Below are 22,854 nucleotides of genomic sequence, written 5' to 3' on the forward strand. Positions count from 1 at the left end.
TGGTCCCTTTTCCGCTTCAGTCCACAGAACATGGTGTCAGCGGTTTACAAAAAGAATTTAACATTTTGATTCATCTGACCACAGAACAGTTTTCCATGTTGCCTAAGTCCATTTTAAATGAGATTTGGCCCAGAAAAAATAGCGGTGTTTCTAGATTGTGTTGACATATGGCTTATTTTTTGCATTATACATTTGCATTTGTGGATTGCACGGCAAACTGAGTTCATAGACAATGATTTTAGGAAATGTTACTGTGCCAATGCAGTGATTTCCAGTACAGAATCATGCCTATTTTTAATGTAGTGCCACCTGAGGGGCCATCATGAGCATCAAATATTGACCATCGGTCTTTTCCCTTGCACACATGAATTTCTCCAGATTCTGTGAAACTTTTGATATGTACTGTAGATAGTAGAATATTAAAGCCTTTGCAATGTTACATTGAGGAACTGTAATGACCGGCATCACGCAAAGAGAGGGAAATGGGAAGGCCCTGTGCAAGGGAGAGGGAAAGATGGTGACCCCTGACTCACCTTGCGGCTGGCACCTGACTGCCCTGACGTCCCTAGACGGGTTCCTCACCCGTACGCCGATCACGTGCCTAAACCCTGGCTTTACCTAAGATGAGCCCTATGTAGTGAACGGGGCGGCGGTGGGATCACTAGTCCGCACCACTGACACTAAGAGGGAAACACCAGGGAGAGGACAGACAATACAGACAAACACATACACCCAGGTTGGCGACCACAGCAGACCACAAAGGTCCAACAGGGATCCGGAGGGTAACGTTCTGGAACAACAACCAGGGAACACAGCTACACAGCTCCAGTGGGTCAGTATAGAAGTCCAGGCAGGAAGCTCTATATCTGGCAACCAGAGAAGTGAGAGATGGGAATATAAGAAGGTTGGGATTGCTGGACAAGAAACAGCTGAGGAGGAGAAGCTACGGATCCCTGAGTGAGCCAAAAAGGATTGTAAGGCAAACCCAGAAGCTACCATTAATAAACAGCACTGTCTTTAGACATAGAGCGCGCAGCCACCCGCTGCGACTTCCTGACCCCGGGTATAACGGAGTCAGATGCGGCTCTTGACACCCTCATGACAGGAACATTATTCTGAAATTGTTCCACAGTCTTTTACAAATTGGTAAACCTTTGCATCTGAGAGACTCTACCTATCGACTTAGTTGAAAATTGCTCCTCCAGCTGTTTTATATTAGTACCACTTTTTGAGATCAGTTGCTGCCATAAAATTCTAAATGAGTTAATTTTTTTCCATGAAAGGTAAAATATCTCACTTTCGACGTCTGATATGTGTTCTACACAGTCGACTCACATTATTATGACCACTTCCTACTTTTGATGTCGACAGTGCATAGCTTATGAAGGAAGTCACGTGTCGTAAGCTGGCTTGTTCGGTATATAAGGTGTGCGACAGACAGCTTGCACACATATCCTTTGTTGCGGTCATGGGTAAAAGGGGGGAATTGCAAAAAAAGGGATGACTGACTCGGGCCAAGGGCGGCAGTACTTCTGAAACTGCGCAGCTTGTGAACTGTTTGTCTGCTGCTGTGGTAAAAGTACATTGTGAGTGGACAAATGACACCATTGCGAATAAGCGATGTAGAAGCTGCAGAGCATCACTTGCCATTGATATGAGAGGTGAATGCCAGCTACGAAGGTGCGCTAGGGTGGACCGACACGCTACGGTAGACCAGCACACTGCTAAAATAAACCAGACTGCTACCAGACGTGTGCCTAAAACAACAGCTTAGCAAACCATACTGTGTATGAGGCTCTGAAGCTCTGCTAACAAAGTTGCATCGGTGGGAAATGGCTCAATATTCGCGGCAGTATCAGAATTGGACCTCCCCTGATTGGCAAAGGGGGTGGCCTTATCCGATGAAACACATTTTCTGCTTCAATGAATGGATGAATGTTGACGTGTCAGGATAGAAACATCAGAGAACAAACCCTGCAACCATTGCTGGAAGAACACAACACAAGCTGGTTGTGGCAGTATTATGCTCTAGAGAATGTTTTCATGGCATTCTCGGGGCCCACTTATCCATGTTGAAGGCACTTTTTACAGATTTCGGCATGAATCCATCCTTGCAGATCATGTACACCCATACATGCTGATAGTCTTCCCTGGGGCGGATGTGATCTTCCAGCAAGACAATGCAACATGTCTTATTGCTAGAAATGTCCGACATTAGATGGAAAAGCATGAGTACAACTTCCAAATACTACTCTGGCCCCATAATTCCCCAGATTTGAACTCAATTATCTGTGGCACTACCGAACCTCCCCCACACACCAGCAGTTGTGGAATGCACTGCAGTCATCATGGCTCCAGATACCTGTGACAACCTACTAGGACCTTGTTGAGTCACTTACAGCTTGTGTAGCTGCTCTCCATGTTGCACACAGCAGTTACAATTTGTTATGCATTTTTTCCTGAATACGGCAACACCTTATACGTGGTCATAAACTGTTTGGGGGAACGGCAGCATTCAGAAGGGAAGGAGTGGCATCAGGATTTTCTAACATGTAATTTGCTGAAATTAATTTAGGGCACATAACATTTGTATCTTTTCACCAATGTAGCTGTGTGGGGACTTGTTTTTTTGCGGGACGGGCTGTAGTTATTATTGTTATCATTTTGCGGTACATATGTCTTTTTGATCACTTTTTATAAAAAAAAATTGTGGAGAGGAAGTGTGCAAAAATGGCAGTTGTGTCAGTGTTTTACATTTCTTTATGGGGCTCCTCTTGTGGTAAATATTATATGATTATTTTATTCTGTGGGCTTATACAGTTACGGTGATACCAAATTTATGTAGTTTTTTTATGTTTTACTACTTCTCAGCAATAAAAATCACTTTTGTGTTAAAAATAAATAATATTTTGCATCGCCATATACTAAAGTCCATAACTTTTAGATTTTTTTTCACCAATGTAGCTGTGTGGGGGCTTGTTTTTTTTTTGGACAGGCTGTAGTATTTATTGGTATCATTTTGAGGTACATATGTCTTTTTTATTTTTTTTGTGGACGTGAGGTGACAAAAACAACAATTCCGTAATTTTTTTCTACATTATTTTTTACGACGTTCACCGTACGGGATTAGTAATATGATACTTTTATAGATCAGGTCATTACGGACGCGCCAATACCAATTATGTATAATTTTTCTATTTCATTTTGTAATTACATAAATGAACGGATATGAGAAAAGACAATTTTTATTTTATTTCTATTTAAATTTTTATTTTATTTTTTCACTTTTTATTTTTACAATTTTTTTATTTATCAAGACCGATCTGGATCTTGAAGATCCAGTGGGCCTGATGGCTATACAGTGCATAGTGTGTCTTACATTTACACTTAGGCTGATTAGACCCTCAGGGTCTGATCAGCCTTAGGTACATGGCAGCCCGGACGCCTTTGTAAGGTGCTGCCATTGCAGCAGTGGCGGCCCAATGGAAGACAGAGGGAGCTTCCTCCCCCTCAACCCCATTGATGCCATGGGCGGCTTCTGACCGCGGCATCTATGGGGTTAAATGTCCGAAATCGGTGCCAGCACCGATTTTGGCCGTAGCAGCAAAGTGTCAGTTGTAAATTACAGCTGGCACACTCTGCTGATGGCAGCAGCTCCGTTCCTGAGCCGCTGCCATCAGAGCCGACACAGAGGATCCGGCTGCAGGGGGCATCTGGGGGCGATGCATAATCATCAGGGGCACTGGGGGCACAGTGGGGTTCACGGCTGATTTCAGGCTGTGATCTCCAGCGTGGAGATCACAGCCTGAAACCGGCATTTTAGCACTAAAGCGCTCCAATTGGTTAGTCTGCAGAGACTAACCAATCGGAGCACTTGCCACTCTCTGACTGGTCCCTTGCTGGCTTCCCCGGTGTCTCTGCTCTATTGTCACAGCCCTGGTAAGCAAATTGGACGTGACTGTACGTTCAAATGCAGCAAGTCACTTGCGTGAAAGGGTTAATGACCTAATCTCAGGATAGGTCATCAATATGAGAAAACTGGACATCCCTTTAAACACAACAGCAGACATGGACATCATACATTATATACAGACAATGACAAAAAGAACATTACGCTCTACTTGGGGAGAATCCCATCTCTATGAGGCTTTCCAGCGTTGAACACTCAGACATTTCTAGAAATTAGAAAAAAGAAGTACACAGTGATTGGTCTAGACATGTAATTATTTTTCTCAAGTATTGATTAATCTCTTTACACACAGACCTGTTTGAACCTTAAAGGGGTTTTCTCACTTCAGCAAATGGCATTTATACTGTAGGCAAAGTTAATACAAGGCACTAACAGATTGTTAATGTCTATATTGCTTCCTTTGCTGGCTGGATACATTTTTCCATCACATTATACACTGCTCATTTCCATGGTTATGACCACCCTGCAAGCCAGCAGTGGTAGTCATGCTGCTTGAAAAAAGTGCTGGAAAATGTGCACCTCCACGGTCCCAGCCACCAGAGGCCTCCGCTTTTTCCTATAGTGTGCAAGCTCGGCCACTGCTGCTGGATTACAGGGTGGTCGTAACCATGGAATGAATCACACCAACAAAGGAAGCAACAAAAACAATCATAATACATTAGTAAGTGCCTTGTATTAACTTTCTCTACATTATAAATGCCATTTGCTGAGGTCAGACAACCCCATTAACAGGGTTAACCAGCATTACTATGGTTTTTAAAAGATATGCTCCTGTAGCTGTTCATCTCACGTATATCTTCCCCATGTTTTTTTTTTTTTCATTTCATTTAAAAAAAAAAAAAAAAAAAAAGCACTGTGGTTTGTATACATCCTGTATGTGTACCTCTCCTTTTTCTACCAGTGCCCAAGCAACACCCCTAACAACAACCAGCTAGTTTATAGGTCCTCCCACCCAGCTAGTTACATAGAGAATCTCCCCTATCACTGCCCTTTTGTTGCTTTGACATGCCTATAGATAAAACATCACAGTTAATAGGAGATGCCTGCTTGGACATAGTCATGTGACCACAGCCTGGAATGGAAGATAGGAGCAATTAAAGGGAAAATAAATACATTACCAAATTACAGCTACCACCTTAAACTATTTTAACCCCCTTTACGACCCAGGGTCTTTAAAGATGGTGCCCTATCAGAAGATGAGCGAATGCCGTAGCTGTCAGGTGCCTGCTGTTTTACACAGCAGACACCTAGAAGCATTGTGCGACTTTTAACCCCTCAGATGCAGCACAAATGGCTTTCCCCTGAAGAAATTGATGGAGCCATCTGGTTGGTATAGCAGCCTCAGGCCTTCTAAAGGCTCCGAGGCCTGCAAGAGCGAAGTTCTTATGTTCTTATGGAGGGACTCCATACAAAATAGTGACTCTCGAGTATCCTGCAATATTAAATCATTGCAGTCTACTGGAGAAGTGATCTAAGGGGACTTAAAATAAGTGAAAAAAGAAAGTAAAAAATAAATAAAATGCATATATATACACTCACCTAAAGAATTATTAGGAACACCTGTTCTATTTCTCATTAATGCAATTATCTAGTTAACCAATCACATGGCAGTTGCTTCAATGCATTTAGGAGTGTGGTCCTGGTCAAGACAATCTCCTGAACTCCAAACTGAATGTCAGAATGGGAAAGAAAGGTGATTTAAGCAATTTTGAGCGTGGCATGGTTGTTTGTGCCAGACGGGCCGGTCTGAGTATTTCACAATCTGCTCAGTTTCTGGGATTTTCACGCACAACCATTTCTAGGGTTTACAAAGAATGGTGTGAGAAGGGAAAAACATCCAGTATGCGGCAGTCCTGTGGGCAAAAATGCCTTGTGGATGCTAGAGGTCAGAGGACAATGGGCCGACTGATTCAAGCTGATAGAAGAGCAACGTTGACTAAAATAACCACTCGTTACAACCGAGGTATGCAGCAAAGCATTTGTGAAGCCACAACACGCACAACCTTGAAGCGGATGGGCTACAACAGCAGAAGACCCCACCGGGTACCACTCATCTCCACTACAAATAGGAAAAAGAGGCTACAATTTGCACGAGCTCACCAAAATTGTACTGTTGAAGACTGGAAAAATGTTGCCTGGCCTGAGTCTCGATTTCTGTTGAGACATTTAAATGGTAGAGTCTGAATTTGGCGTAAACAGAATGAGAACATGTATCCATCATCTGCTGGCTACTTCCCTCAGGATAATGCACCATGTCACAAAGCTCGAATCATTTTTAAATTGGTTTCTTGAACATGACAATGAGTTCACTGTACTAAAATGGCCCCCACAGTCACCAGATCTCAACCCAATAGAGCATCTTTGGGATGTGGTGGAACGGGAGCTTCGTGCCCTGGATGTGCATCCCTCAAATCTCCATCAACTGCAAGATGCTATCCTATCAATATGGGCCAACATTTCTAAAGAATGCTATCAGCACCTTGTTGAATCAATGCCATGTAGAATTAAGGCAGTTCTGAAGGCAAAAGGGGGTCCAACACCGTATTAGTATGGTGTTCCTAATAATTCTTTAGGTGAGTGTATATATAAATGTGTGTGTGTGTGTGTGTGTGTGTGTGTATATATATATATATATATATATATGTCCATTTCATGTTGATTCCAAGAAACTAAATATAAGATTCTCTCCTGCTGGTACATGACCACCTGTACGACTTCAACGGATCTTTCCGCAGACTTCCCATATTTGCTGGCGATGTGGTGCAGCATCGGGCTCCATATATGTTTGTCATGCCTGGCCCTGAACCCCTTGTGGAATGAGGTTTCCTCTCTCTAACCACCTGTATGTGGCTCTCACAGCTTCTATGGCCCTTTTGTCGTAATTGCCTACTTGGGTTCTTTACTATGGCAGTGCATAAGTTCATTCCTAGACTATGGAAATATACGGTCCCACCGACCAAGGGTTGAACCCCTAATCAGCCCTTAATCAGATATAGAGGTTTGATCACAGCAGACCATAACCTATCCCATAACATTAATTAAAGAGACCCCACTTGAATTCAGTGTTAAGGCCCCTAGGTCTGCGGGTCTGTAACCGGTGAATCGATTGGAGTTCCCTTTGTTTAAGTACTAGCTCCCTATCACCTCCTCTCTTTAAGGGTGGAACATGATCAAGAATTATGATTTTAAGATCTTTCTCCTTGTGTCCAAACTCAACAAAATGTTTAGGAACCGGTAAGGCTACTTTCACACTAGCGTTTTTGCTGGATCAGGCAGGGTCCAGAAAAAACGCTTCCGTTACTGGTAATACAACCGTCTGCATCCATTATGAAGGGATCCGGTTGTATTATCTTTAACATTACGCACCGATAGAGAAATAGCTCACAAAATGAGTATGAGTGCTAAGCCTACATACCAAATGTCAACAATATATAAATATCTGGATAAATGCTAGGACAAATAGATGACTAAGTCACACAGGTGTTAAATAGTTAATAAGTATAAAGCGCAACAAATCTGATCAAAGACCATAACACTCAGACCAGATACAATATAAGTATATAAAGTGCAAAGTACAATGTAACTGGAAGGTATAAATAGAAGTCACATAAATACCACAGTAGTGATGCAGCCGCAATGCGCGTTTCGTGTAAGCTTCCTCCCCTTGAGGAAGCTTACGCGAAACGCGCGTTCGGACTGCGTATTCTTAAGAACTGACTATAGGGTAAGGCATTAATTGTTGATCTCTGATGACAGCTTTCATATCCAAATATATTATTACAGTCAGTAGGCTTAGTATACAGATCAGTATTTAAATTATCCCCTACGGCATGTACTGTTGTATCAAGAAATTGAACCTGTTCAGTTGAAAACATTAAGGTAAAACTGATGTCAGGATCAATGAGGTTCAGAAAAAGTTGTGAAAGGAGGATTCATTACCTGCCAAATCAGGAAGATATCGTCAATGTATCGCCACCACCCCAATACCTGATTGAAGTGGTGGGATACATAGACGTGATTCTCTTCAATGGCTGCCATGAATATAATTGCATACGTGGATGCCACGTTTGAACCCATGGCGGTCCCACGCAATTGCAAATAAAAATGATCCATGAATGCAAAATAATTATATTGCAACACCAAATTAAGTAAATCAATGATGAACTCCTGGCTTCCTTTAGTATGCTGGCTAGTATCCAAACATTTCTGTACTGCAGCAATGCCTCTATCGTGATCTATTGAGGTGTATAAGCTAGTGACATCAAAAGATCTCCCTTTCAGGATCCAGGCCATTAGTTTCAGTCTCTCCACTTCTGGATATAACAGACTTGACTTTTTTTTTTTTTTTCACTTTTCATGTCCATGGATCCTCCAAAAATCAAGGAAGACCCACGGATGAAAAAACGGACACGGATCACGGAACAACGGAAACCGTTTTTGCGGACCGCAAAAAAAAACGTCTGTGTGCATGAGGCCTTAATGGAAGTGGCATTGGAAGTTCCTGGGACAAGGATTTTAAGAAACCAGCTTCTCTTTGGCTAATATGGTGTCACTAGAATACTCTGGCTGATTCCTTCGGAATTTTCTTGATCATTGAAGGTTTTCCAGGAGTCCGACATGACAGCACCATAGGAGGTTGTTCTTTCTATGCCGTGTCTGGACAGGAACACAGAGAGGTTAAAAGAACCCTCCCACCACCACCCACCAGTGTTCTTCCAATTACAACGCCAGGATGGCTGCAACCCATCTATTAATATTTCACATGATTAACTTCACAAGCAAAATAAACAAACTGTGGGAAGGCTAATTAAGGGTGCTGACATTTCGGACTCCTGGAAAACCAATTACTGGTAGGACTAATTCCTACTTTCCAGGATGTCCTCCATGACCACACCATAGGAGCAATACCAGATTAGACCGATACTTAGGGTTGGACTACAGCCTGAAGGACCTTCCATCCATAGGCCAAGTGTTGATTAAAAAACAACATCCAGTCTATAATGTGTACAAAATATATTAAAACTGGACCAAGTTGCTGCTTTGCATATCTGTTGCATTTCTGCCCATGACGCTGACATTGCTCTGGTGGAATTGGCTTTAACGTGAACCAAACTAGAAATCATAGTTAATACAGTTGAAAAAAGACATAAGTCCATCAAGTTCAAGAGGGTCATATAAGATTCTTAAATTGTCGTCTTAAACCATCTTGCTAAGATGTTTTTTTTTTTTCTTCTGTTTTTCCCCGAAAAATTGGACAAACAGATTTGGATCCTTCCTCCAACCTTTTGTTATTTCAACATATTTTATAACGGATCTTCTGACATCCAGAGAATGAAATTGTAGTTTCTGGTCATTTTTGGAGTAGTACAAAAGGAGGGGAGAAAAATGTCCTGGTTCCTGTAAAATGTAGATACAGGGAGTGCAGAATTATTAGGCAAGTTGTATTTTTGAGGATTAATTTTATTATTTGACAACAACCATGTTCTCAATGAACCCAAAAAACGAATTAATATCAAAGCTGAATATTTTTGGAAGTAGTTTTTAGTTTGTTTTTAGTTTTAGCTATTTTAGGAGGATATCTGTGTGTGCAGGTGACTATTACTGTGCATAATTATTAGGCAACTTAACAAAAAACAAATATATACCCATTTCAATTATTTATTTTTACCAGTGAAACCAATATAACATCTCAACATTCACAAATATACATTTCTGACATTCAAAAACAAAACAAAAACAAATCAGTGACCAATATAGCCACCTTTCTTTGCAAGGACACTCAAAAGCCTGCCATCCATGGATTCTGTCAGTGTTTTGATCTGTTCACCATCAACATTGCGTGCAGCAGCAACCACAGCCTCCCAGACACTGTTCAGAGAGGTGTACCGTTTTCCCTCCTTGTAAATCTCACATTTGATGATGGACCACAGGTTCTCAATGGGGTTCAGATCAGGTGAACAAGGAGGCCATGTCATTAGATTTTCTTCTTTTATACCCTTTCTTGCCAGCCACGCTGTGGAGTACTTGGACGCGTGTGATGGAGCATTGTCCTGCATGAAAATCATGTTTTTCTTGAAGGATGCAGACTTCTTCCTGTACCACTGCTTGAAGAAGGTGTCTTCCAGAAACTGGCAGTAGGACTGGGAGTTGAGCTTGACTCCATCCTCAACCCGAAAAGGCCCCACAAGCTCATCTTTGATGATACCAGCCCAAACCAGTACTCCACCTCCACCTTGCTGGCGTCTGAGTCGGACTGGAGCTCTCTGCCCTTTATCAATCCAGCCACGGGCCCATCCATCTGGCCCATCAAGACTCCCTCTCATTTCATCAGTCCATAAAACCTTAGAAAAATCAGTCTTGAGATATTTCTTGGCCCAGTCTTGACGTTTCAGCTTGTGTGTCTTGTTCAGTGGTGGTCGTCTTTCAGCCTTTCTTACCTTGGCCATGTCTCTGAGTATTGCACACCTTGTGCTTTTGGGCACTCCAGTGATGTTGCAGCTCTGAAATATGGCCAAACTGGTGGCAAGTGGCATCTTGGCAGCTGCACGCTTGACTTTTCTCAGTTCATGGGCAGTTATTTTGCGCCTTGGTTTTTCCACACGCTTCTTGCGACCCTGTTGACTATTTTGAATGAAACGCTTGATTGTTTGATGATCACGCTTCAGAAGCTTTGCAATTTTAAGAGTGCTGCATCCCTCTGCAAGATATCTCACTATTTTTGACTTTTCTGAGCCTGTCAAGTCCTTCTTTTGACCCATTTTGCCAAACGAAAGGAAGTTGCCTAATAATTATGCACACCTAATATAGGGTGTTGATGTCATTAGACCACACCCCTTCTCATTACAGAGATGCACATCACCTAATATGCTTAATTGGTAGTAGGCTTTCGAGCCTATACAGCTTGGAGTAAGACAACATGCATAAAGAGGATGATGTGGTCAAAATACTCATTTGCCTAATAATTCTGCACTCCCTGTATAACCTTGGGCAAGAAAGCAGGGTCAATCCTCAAGATGATTTTATCCTCAAGAATTTAAATCTAAGGCTCTTTGATGGACAGAGATTAAAATTTTCCTAGTCTGCGGGCTGAAGTAACCACCACCCAAAAAACATCTTTAGAGACAAGCGTGTTATGCCTAATTCATCCAGTGGTTTAAAGAAGGATCACATAGACCAGTGATAACTAACCTTGGCACTCCAGCTGTGGTAAAACTACAACTCCCAAGATGCCCCCCTTGCTTGGCTGCTCTCAGAACTCTATAGAAATAAATGGAGCATGCTGGGAGTCGTAGTTTCATCACAGCTGGAGTGCCAAGGTTAGCCATCACTGACATAGACCATTCAGTACCATTGTCAGATCCCAGACAGGAATGGAATGTCTAAGAGTTGGTCTGATACGTGAAGGGGCCATAATAAACCTCTTAATCCACTTGTGCTCTGCCAGAGGTAGGTCTAAAAAACAACTTAGAGCCTATATCTGGTCCTTTTAAAGGGGTTGTGTCATTGCAAAAAATGGGGGAATATCGCTAGGATATGCCCCCAGTGTCTGATAGCTGCAGGTCCCAGAGGTGGGATCCACACCTATCTCTAAACAGAGCCGCAAAAGATACTGGCTTGGCTATTTCTGTCAGCCCCACAGAAGTGAGCAGAGTGGTGGCCGGGTTTGTGTGGTGTGCTTCCCATTAATTTCTATGGGACTTCCGAAAACAGCCAGCATTGGGGGAATATCCTAGAGCAGTGATGGGCAAACTGCGGCTCTCCAGCTGTTGTACAACTACAAATCCAATCATGCCCTGCTGTAGGCTGATAGCTGTAGGCACACTGGGAGTAGTAGTTTTACAACAGCTGGAGAGCCGCAGTTTGCCCATCCCTGTCCTAGAAATATGCCCCCAGTGTATGAGATGGGCCAACCCATTCGAGGTACTTGGTTTAAGACCTTTATTGAATCCCTCTTGTACAAAATCTAATATATCTGGGACTTGAGGAGGAAAATGATCTTGGTGTTTAGAGAGGTACCATTAGCAACATTTCTTCCAGATTTTTTTCATAAATTGCTTTAGTGACACTTTTGTAATGTGGAAATTACACTGTCAGAAAGACACTAAGCCCTTAGGAGCTCCATTTCTGGAGTCACACTGTTAGTTTAAGTCTCTGGATACACCAGGGTCCCTGTAGAAGAAGATCCTGCCTTAGTAGAAGTGGCATCAGAAGTTTCTGGGACAAGGATTTTAAGAAACCAACTTCTCTTTGGCCAAAATAGTGTAACTAGAATGACTCGATTCCCTCTGACATTTCTTGATCACTGAAGGAATGAGAGGGAAGGGGGGAAATGCATATGCTAGTCACATTTTTGGGAGACCGTATCTACTGCTGTTGCACTGTCTCTGAGATATAGCGAGAAGAAACAATCTTTATCTTTTAGAGAGTTGATTGTCTTGTTGCAAAACAGGTTTAATTGCAGCTGACCATCTCAGTGAAGCAGTTTCTGGAGAATATCTCTGTTCAGTGACCATTCTCCTGGCTTTATACAAGGTCTGCTCAGGAAATCCACCGTTTGGTTGCCTGAGCCCTTCAGATGAACAGCCGAGATTGATAGGATAGAATTTTTTGCCCACAAAGAGATTTTTTATTTTTTTTGTCAAAGACTGAAGAAGAGGCAACCTTGTTCCACCATGATGGAAACCTACTATTATTATATTGTCTGATAAAATTATTAAGTGGATCTTGAGAATAAATTCTGCTTATTTCACGGTTTCCCAAACAGCCCAAAGTTGCCAGAAGTTTGAGGATCTTCTGCCATCTCTCTTGGCCAAGTACATTGAAAGTAATGTTCCTGAACCTGAGACCCTCACCTCTGCTTGTTGGCATTTGTGGCTATCAGAATATAAGGTTTCAAGGAAATCCCTTCTCTAGGATTGACCGAGAAGTCAACCACCTTAGAGATTGCTTTACTCCTGTTGGTACAGGAATCCTCTGATTTAGGGATAGGTGGTCTAGATTCCAGGAGGACAATATTAGTTTTTAGTGGGATGGCGTAAGATATTGGCTCCACGGTAATATGTTTCTGCTTGAGGACATCAGACTCAAAACACTCAAGGCAAGAGTTCTTCCTCTGGTAGGTGATTATTTCCAGATTGACATTTGTTTAGATACTGTCAGGAATGAATATTGAGCCGTGGAATCTAGAAGAGTTGCCAGAAATATTTTCTTGGTATAAGGGAGTCCAATTTTTCCACATTTATGATCCAGCCCAGGTCTGAGAGGAGATCTAGGACCAACTGTCGGTGGGTTTGAAGTAGGGCTGCAGTAAATGATTATTTTAGTAATCGAGTATTCTATCGATTATTTTTTACGATTAATCGAGTAATCTAATAAGAAAAAAATAATATACTGTTTTCCTTTATAAAAACTCATCAGACCCCCTGCCATTAGTCCTCAACACCCTTTGTTCCCCACAGTGCGATCAGCCCAAGTGCATCAGTTCCCCCTAGTGCCATCAGCTCCACTATCCCCCAGTGCAATCGGCTCTCTCCCACTAAGTGCCATAAGCTCTCCCCACCCAGTGCCATCAGCTCTCCCCCACCCCAGTGCCATCAGCTCCACTCCCCCACCCCAGTGCCATCAGCTCCACTCCCCCACCCCAGTGCCATCAGCTCAACTCCCCCACCCCAGTGCCATCAGCTCAACTCCCCCACCCCAGTGCCATCAGCTCCACTCCCCCACCCCAGTGCCATCAGCTCCACTCCCCCACCCCAGTGCCATCAGCTCCACTCCCCCACCCCAGTGCCATCAGCTCTCCCCCACCCCAGTGCCATCAGCTCTCCCCCACCCCAGTGCCATCAGCTCTGCCCCCAGTGTGCCATCAGCTCTGCCCCCAGTGTGCCAGCTATGCCCCCATTGTGCCAACAGCTCTCCCCCCATTGTAATAGAAAAAAGAAAAAGGAAAAAATGTAGCAGCACTACAAAAAATGTATATTATTCCTTACTGTGGTGGTGCCCGCTGTGTCAGAAGCCAGTCTTGTACTTCCCAAATCCAGACGCAATTGTAACAAAACTGCAGCACTCTCCAGCCTTGGTCCTTTCAATCTTTTATTCACCAGTACAAATAATGCGACGTTTCGATCTATGTGATCTTTCTCAAGCAAATTTTGCTTGAGAAAGATCACATAGATCGAAACGTCGCATTATTTGTACTGGTGAATAAAAGATTGAAAGGACCAAGGCTGGAGAGTGCTGCAGTTTTGTTACAATTGCCTCTCCCCCCATTGTGCCACCACCTCTCCCCCCATGCTCCTCCTGACACCCGGATTGCACAGCGTCACTGGTTTCTATGACACTGTGCACTCCAGGCGCCCGGCCTTAGTCGCACCCCACCCCCTTGGTTACACCAACTTACCTTTCCAGCAGGGGCGCTGCCGACACTCCATCGTTCTGCGCTGCTCTACGCCAGACGTCACACACTGCGTCAGGTCATGGCGTCTGTACGTCAGAGCAGCGGGACCATGGACGTACTGTGAAGTGTTCGGAGGCCCCCTGCTGGAAAGGTGAGTATTCCAAGCGCAGCGGGAGTCCACGGAGCGGGAGTAATAGCAAGCGCTTCACTCCCGCTCCGTGGTCACATGACACAAACGAATCTTCGATGCTAAAAATTTGCATCGACGATTTTTTTGTGTCGAATTACTCGATTTAATAGAGTAATCGTTTCAGCCCTAGTTTAAAGGAAAGCATGGTATTCTGCTACCAAAAGTAAATCATCCAATCGTCCTTGGTTGAACTTAATGGACGCATGTCTTTTTTCAACCGTATTAACTATGTAAATATGGGACAATGACGACATCTTTTTGTCTGAGAAAAGACATACTTTCCACAATCAATTTTGTGAAGAAACCGGGAGCAGAAGAGATCTCGAAGGGAAGGTACCGAAACTGAGAATTATTAATTTCTTTCTCCTCCTTAAACGCAAAATGGAGATATTGTTGAAATTCCGGATGAATGGAGACATAATAATCTGCATCTTTGAGGTTTTTTATGTACTCAACTGCATCCTGAGAAATGAGGGGAATAACTGACTTGATCAACTCCATCTTGATAGTCCCATATTTTATCTATTTGTTCAAAAAATTCTGATTTATTATAGTTCATTAAGATCTATTTGTTTTATTTTTACTAAAAATAGCCTGCAATAATGTCCCATGAATCTCCCATGAATGAGAAACAATAATGTCCCATGAATGAGAAACTGGAGTGACAACTTTTAGCTGAATAAGTTTTGTCACATCTTGCACCAGGATTGATTCTGAGTCTACAGACATTAGTTGAGTTAGAATTAACTTTTCTGGTGGAGGAGACTCAAATTCTATTTTGTAGCCTTCTCTAATATTCTGTAAAATCCAAGGATTTTGTGTTACATGAGACCAGACTGGAAAAAAACAACTGAAGACTTACTCCCACCCTGTAAATGGAATACAGCACAAATGATTCTTAGATGGGGGTGTATTCAGCCCAATTTTCAACCAAAAGCCTCCTCTGGTGAGATTAAAGACCAGTTTCTAGCTGCAAAGCATACAGATTCTGCTGACGCATCTGCCATAAAAACTGTGGCCATTTATAGAAGTGGTAAGGATTCCAGAATTTCTTACCTAGAAGTTTTTATTTTTAAATGATTTTCTAGCGGTTTAGCCAAAGGAAAATTTATCTTGCCACTGATTTTGCAGCTAAGGCTACTTTCACACCTGCGTTCGGTGCGGATCCGTCTTGTATCTGAACAGACGGATCCGCACCAATAATGCAAACGCCTTTATCCGTTCATAATGGATCCGTTTGCATTATTCATAAAAAAAAAAAAGTCTAAGTCAAAACGGATCCGTCTTGACTTACATTGGAAGTCAATGAGGGATGGATCCGTTTTCAATTGCACCATATTGTGTCAGTGAAAACGGTTCCGTCCCCATTGACTTATATTGTAAGTCAGGACGGATCAGTTTGGCTCCGCATCGTCAGGCGGACACCAAAAAGCTGCAAGCTGCGTTTTAGTGTCTGCCTAAAAAGCGGAACGGAGACCAAACGCAGCCAAATTGATGCATTCTGAACGGATCCTTATCCATTCAGAATGCATTGGGGCTGAACTGATCCGTTTTGGGCCGCTTGTGAGAGCCCTGAAACGGATCTCACAAGCGGACCCAGAAACGCCAGTGTGAAAGTAGCCTTAATAGGTAGAAATGATAGCCGAGACGGATTTCCATGTTGTTTTCGTCTTTCTTATCCATGGGGTCCTTTAGCTGGGATGAGTCTTTAAACAGAATGTTTGTTTCCTTTAGTACATTTGCGACGGTTGTGTAAATTTTATTATCTGAATCGAAAGTAAGATATTTTTGAATTCTCTGTGAATAAATAGTTTCTTCTCAGCTTCTTCCCATTCATCCATAGTTAGATATTTCAGGTTTGAGTTCACTGGAAATAACTTCTTTCACTTTGACCTAAGGTCCCCCAAACATCTTGTCTGGTGTAGATCTGGCTTTAACCACTTTCTCAATATCCAAAGTTTCGATCCATAGAATCTGAGAAGTAGTATTTTCTCTCCCCATCTGTTCATGTAGGATTCCTTCCCCTCTTCCAATTCTCCTTCAAAGGCATACAGTGCCTCTGTCTCGAACTCTGAATCCGAATCTGCATTTATTCTACCTCTTTTAGGTCACAATGGTAAAGAGCCTCCCAAGAGGGTAATAGAAGACAAAGAAGCCTGCACTTCTTAGAAGGACAGCTGTTCATCTTCAACCAGCTTTGCTATACATTTCGGATAGAGTTGTTTTTTTGTATCATGCAGATGTTTGGAGCAGGTGGCATATTTTTTTCCTCTTTTAAGGGCTCTTTCACGCTTACGTTCTTTTCTTCCGGCATAGAGTTCCGTCGTCGGGGCTCTATGCCGGAAGAATCCTGATCAGGATTATCCCCATGCATTCTGAATGGAGAGAAATCCATTCAGGATGCATCAGGATGCCTTCAGTTCCGAAACGGAACGTTTTTTGGCCGGAGAAAATACCGCAGCATGCTGCGCTTTTTGCTCCGGCCAAAAATCCGGAACACTTGCCGCAGGGCCAGATCCGGAATTAATGCCCATTGAAAGGCATTAATCCGGATCCGGCCTTAAGCTAAACGTCGTTTCGGCGCATTGCCGGATCCGACGTTTAGCTTTTTCTGAATGGTTACCATGGCTGCCGGGACGCTAAAGTCCTGTCAGCCATGGTAAAGTGTAGTGGGGAGCGGGGGAGCAGTATACTTACCGTCCGTGCGGCTCCCCGGGCGCTCCAGAGTGACGTCAGGGCGCCCCACGCTCATGGATGACGTGATCGCATGGACACGTCATCCATGCGCATGGGGCGCTCTGACGTCATTCTGGAGCGCCCGGGGAGCCGCACGGACGGTAAGTATACTGCTCCCCCGCTCCCCACTACTACTATGGCAACCAGGACTTTAATAGCGTCCTGGGTGCCATAGTAACACTGAACGCATTTTGAAGACGGATCCGTCTTTAAATGCTTTCAGTTCACTTGCGTTTTTCCGGATCCGGAGTGTAATTCCGGCAAATGGAGTACACGCCGGATCCGGACAACGCAAGTGTGAAAGAGGCCTTAGTCTCAGTATGGGCTCCCAGGCTGGATTCTTTACCTGTTCAAAAGAAAAAATTAAGAGACCTCCAATAGTTATAAAAACATGGGCTGAGCAAAAGGGACCCCAGAGCCTTTAAGTAACTTCTACTTACAAGGTCCTGAGCAGGAGGTTCCAGGATAGTAGCATTAGCATGCCCAAGTTTAGGGCATCCATGGCTCTAGCAGATCACATCACACTGCTGTCGCTACACATCTCTTTTTTACCTGTACACTCCTGTATCTGCTAAAAACTACTCCTCTTTCTCCACCCAGGAACGTGATCCTCCAGGAAAGTCCCACAGGCGGAAAGCAAATCCCAAACTACGGGAAAGTCCCACAGGCAGGAAGCAAGTCCCGGACTATGAAACGCCAGCATTTCCACGTTCTTCTTTCCATCCACCACTAGAATGTTACTCTTCTTGTCCCTTGCCATGTTGGAACCTGTTTCAAGAGTTCCCAGCAGCCAGAATGTTCCAAGGAGGAGACGGCCAAAGCCCAAGACACAATTTAGGGATGCAGCTGCCAGCATCCAGTCCTGATGTGCAGGTCCCAAAAGCCACACATGAACCTACATGCTGCTGCTGACAAAAGGTAACAAGCGGGGACTGGAAAACAGTTCCCATTCATTCCTCTACTTAAAAGTATTAGCCTGGCTGGTCAGATTGAAAGGAGAGCTTACCCTTCCACACAATCGTAGCTTATCCTTAAAGGGAACCTGTCACCATGAAAATGCAGAGTAATCTGCCAGTAGCATATAATAGAGCAGGAAGAGCTGAGTAGAATGATAAATAGTTTTATGAGAAAATATTTAGTATAACTGGGTTGTCACAATACCAAAATTTAGATTCGATTTCTATACCGTAAAAAAGTATTGCGATACTCAATACCATGCGAAAAAAATAAAACCGCAAACAAGCCGCGTGCATACCACATGTAATGAAACGTCCGGGCCATTTTTTTTTTTTTCTCTTATTGCGCATAGGAGATTTTTTTTCAAATTTGAATAGTTTGGTCTTTTTCAGACACAGCGATATGTAATATGTTTATTTATTTTTTATATATTTTATAATTAAAATGGAAAGGGGGTGATTTACACTTAATATTTTGGTATTTTTTATTACTTTAATTTTTTATTTTTTATTTAACTACTTCCCGACCGCCCATTGACTATAAACGTCCTTGGGCGGTCGGTTTATCTCTGAATGGACGTTCTGGAACGTCCATTCAGAGATCGCAGCTCCACGCTAATCGTGCAGCTGCCGAGCGGGGGGCCCGCTGTCAGGGATAGCAGGGCACCCCAGAGAGAAGGCAGGGACTGTTCCTGGGTGTCCCTGCCTTCTAGATCGCTGCATACATATACAGATCAGGAATCGGTATGCAGCTTCCTGTCTCCGCAATGTGGTCATGTGATCGTCGGGGCCGGGTGAGTGCAGGAGCTGTCGGGTCTTCCATAGACCTCAATCAACCCTGCACTGAGGCTGTACAGCCTCTCTTGGTGGTGTATTTCCCCTGTAACTGGGGCTACTATGTTAGCCCCAGTTACAAGAGAAATCAATAGTTAAAAAAAATAAAAAAAAGTTTGTGTTCCCCATAAGGTCATACAAGACCTCTGGGGGACATTAAAGTGTAAAATAAGAAATGTAAAAAATAAAGTGTTTTGAAAATAGAAAATAAAAAAAGTTTCACATTTAAAAAAAAAAATTCCCCCCCCCAAATCAGTTATTTAAAAAATTGACATATTTGGTATCACCGCGTTCGCAACAACCGACTCTATAATATCATAATATGATCTACCCTATCAACTGAACGCTGTAAAAAATAAACATTGCGGCAAAACAGATTTTTTTTTGTGAGCTCACCTCCCAAAAAACAATGTTAAATAAAAAAAAGTTGTATGTACCCCAAAATGGTAGAAATAAAAACGTCACCTCATCCCACAAAAAATGAGCCCCCACACAAGACCATAGCCAGAAAAATAAATATGGCTCTATGAAAATTGCCACATAAACATGATTTTTTTTTTCAAAAAATGCTCTTATTGTGTAAAATGTAAAAAAAAATAATAATAATTTACATATTTGGTATCGCCACGTCCGTAACAATTGGCTCTACGAAAATATCACATAATCTACCCCATCAAGTGAACGGTGTAAAAAAAAACTAAAAAAATTATGCCAAAACAGTTTTTTTTTTGTCACCTCACAAAAAATCATATCAATTAATCAGAAAGTCGTATGTACCCCAAAATTAGAGCAATAAAAACATCACCTCGTTCTGCAAGCCCTCACACAAGACTATAGCCAGAAAAATAAAAACAATATGGCAACACAAAAACATTATTTTTTTATAAAAATCTAAAACGTTAAATCAAAAAAACTAGACATATTTGGTATTGTTGCGTCTGTAATGACCGGATCTATAAAAATATCACATGATATACCCCATCAAGTGAACGGTGTAAAAAAATCAAATAATACATTTTAAACCGACACCAAACAGCTTTTTTGTGACTTCACCTCCCAAAAATGAGATAAAAAGCAACCAGAAAGCCAAATTGTACCCCAAAATTGTGCCAATAAAAACTACAGCTTGTCTTGCACAAAATAAGCCCTCACGCAGCTCATTCAACAAAAAATAAAAAAAGGTATTGCTCTTAAAATCCAGGACTGAAAATTCCATGTTAGAGAATCCAGATGCTGATCCTTCCCTTCTGAGCCCTGGCGTATCCCCAAATAACAGTTTATGACCACAATAGGGGTGTTCCTGTATTCAGGAGAAAGTGGGTAGCAAATTGAAGGGGGGATATTCTCCTGTTATCTTTGGTGAAAAAGAAAGTTTAGGCCTAAAGCACAATTTTCTTGAAATTTTTATTTTTATTTTTTAATACTTGGGTGTGAAAATGTAAAAAAATAAATAAATAATAATTTTATAAGAAAATGGTGCTTTAGGCCTAAACTTTCTTTTTCACCAAAGATAACAGGAGAATTTTCTCCCCCCCCCCCCCAATTTGCTACCCACTTTCTCCTGAATTCTATCAAACAGCTGTTGAGTGAAGTGCTTGCTACACCCCTTAAAAATTCCTTGGGTGATGTACTTTACAAAATGTGATCACTTTTTGGGGGTTTTCACTGTGGGGTTACCTCAGGGCCTCTTCAAATGCAACATGGTGCCCAAAGACCATTCCAGCAAAATCTGCCCTCCAAAAACCATATGGCGCTCCTTGCCTTCTGTGCCTGTCATGTGCCCAAACAGCGGTATACAACCACATATGGGGTGTTTGTTTTGTTGTTAACCCTTAATGGGTTCCAGGAAAAAATTGAATAAGATGGAAAATCTGCAAAAAAAAAGTGACATTTTGAAATTTCACCTCTATTTTGCTTTAATTCCTGTGGAATACCTAAAGGATTAACAACATTTCTAAAAACAGTTTTGAATAGTTTGAGGGGTGTCATTTCTAAAATGGGGTCATTTATGGGTTGGTTCTACTATGTAAGCCCCACTTACATGGTCCTTAAAAAGGTTGGCTTTGGAAATTTTCTTAAAAATTTCAAAAATTGCTTCTAAAATTCTATCTAAGGCCCCTTGCAGAAGAGCGTGTCTGGATTAGGTCCGGATGCGTTGCGTCTGCGATCAGGGAAAATCATGCGAGTAGGTACGCAATTGCAGTCAGTTTTGACTGCGATTGCGTTCCGATGTTCAGTTTTTATCGCGCGGGTGCAATGCGTATTGCACGCCCGTGATAAAAAAAAACTGACTGTGGTAACCAGACCCGAACCTGGACTTCTTCACTGAAGTTCGGGTTTGGGTTAGGGTTAGGTGTTCTGTAGATTTTATTATTTTCCCTTATAACATGGTTATACGGGAAAATAATAGCATTCTTAATACAGAATGCTTACTAAAATGTGGCTTATGGGGTTAAAAGATAAAAAAATATATTAACTCACCTCATCCTGTTGTTCGCGCAGCCGGCATCATCTTCTATCTTCTTCTTTCAGGACCTGCCAAAGGACCTTTGATGACGTAATCGCGCTCACCAAGTGGTAAGCGCGGTGATGTCAGCGCAGGTCCTGCTGAATGAAGATAGAAATCACGTGGTGAGCGCGATTACGTCATCAAAGGTCCTTTGGCAGGTCCTGAAAGAAGAAGAAAGAAGATAATGCCAGCTGCGCGAACAAAAGGATGAGGCGAGTTAATATATATATTTTTTTTAACCCCTAAAGCCACATTTTAGTAAGCATTCTGTATTAAGAATGATATTATTTCCCCTTATAACCATGTTATAAGGGAAAATAATACAGTAAATTGACTTTTATTCATTTACTTACATCATCTCTTAGCAACCATGCGTGAAAATCGCACCGCATCTGCACTTGCTTGCAGATGCTTGCGATTTTCACGCAGACCCATTCATTTCTATGGAGCCTGCGTTGCGTGAAAAATGCAGAATATAGAACATGCTGCGATTTTCACGCAACGCACAAGTGATGCGTGAAAATCACCGCTAATCTGAACCGCCCCATTGAAGTGAATGGGTCCGGATGCATTGCGTTCACCTCACGCATTGCACCTGCACGGAATTCTCACCTGTGTGAAAGGGAACTAAACCTTCTAGCGTCCTGAAAATATAAAATTACATTACTAAAATGATGGCAACATAAAGTAGACATATAGGGAATGTTAATTGATAAATATTTTATGAGGCATCACTATCTGTCTTAAAAGCAGAGAGATTCAAATTTTGAAATTCGTTTGGATTTTTTTTATAAATAAAGGTAAAACATATTGACTCAAATTTACCATTAACATGAAGTACAATGTGCCACGAGAAAACAAACTCTGAATGGCGAGGATAAGTAAGAGTCAGCTTTTCAAAATTAGGCCTGGTCAGGAAGGGGGTAAATGCCTGGTCTGGAAGTGGTTAATAACCAATAGCCCCCTTAGGGACTAGAACCTGGGATCTTTTAATCCCTTATCCTATTCACCCTGATAGAGATCTATTAGGGTGAATAGGACTTCACACTGTCCCTGCTGCCCTGTGCTTTGCGCACATGGCAGCAGGGAGCTTACCATGCCAGCCAAGGCTTCAGTAGCATCCTGGCTGCCATGGTAACCAATCGGAGCCCCATGACTTCCCTGCTGCTCTGATCGGAAGCTGCCACTGCACCACCAATCAGGAGGGGGGGCTGGGGGAACCCTGTGGCCACTGCCACCAATGATTATAATACTGAGGGGGTTGGG

At 42.5% G+C, this 22,854-nt stretch overlaps 1 protein-coding gene across 1 annotated transcript in view; it reads right to left on the minus strand.

Annotated features, from left to right (window-relative positions):
• The window catches only part of UBXN1 (UBX domain protein 1), a 284,132-nt gene that overhangs the window by 236,798 nt on the left and 24,480 nt on the right, over positions 1-22,854 (minus strand). The window contains 1 exon segment of the mRNA XM_040410065.1: positions 4,115-4,175. Within this exon segment, the coding sequence (XP_040265999.1) occupies positions 4,115-4,173 (59 nt within the window). The 5' untranslated portion in view covers positions 4,174-4,175.

The sequence above is a fragment of the Bufo bufo genome, chromosome 10 (assembly GCF_905171765.1).
Source record: "Bufo bufo chromosome 10, aBufBuf1.1, whole genome shotgun sequence".
NCBI classification, from domain to species: domain Eukaryota; kingdom Metazoa; phylum Chordata; class Amphibia; order Anura; family Bufonidae; genus Bufo; species Bufo bufo.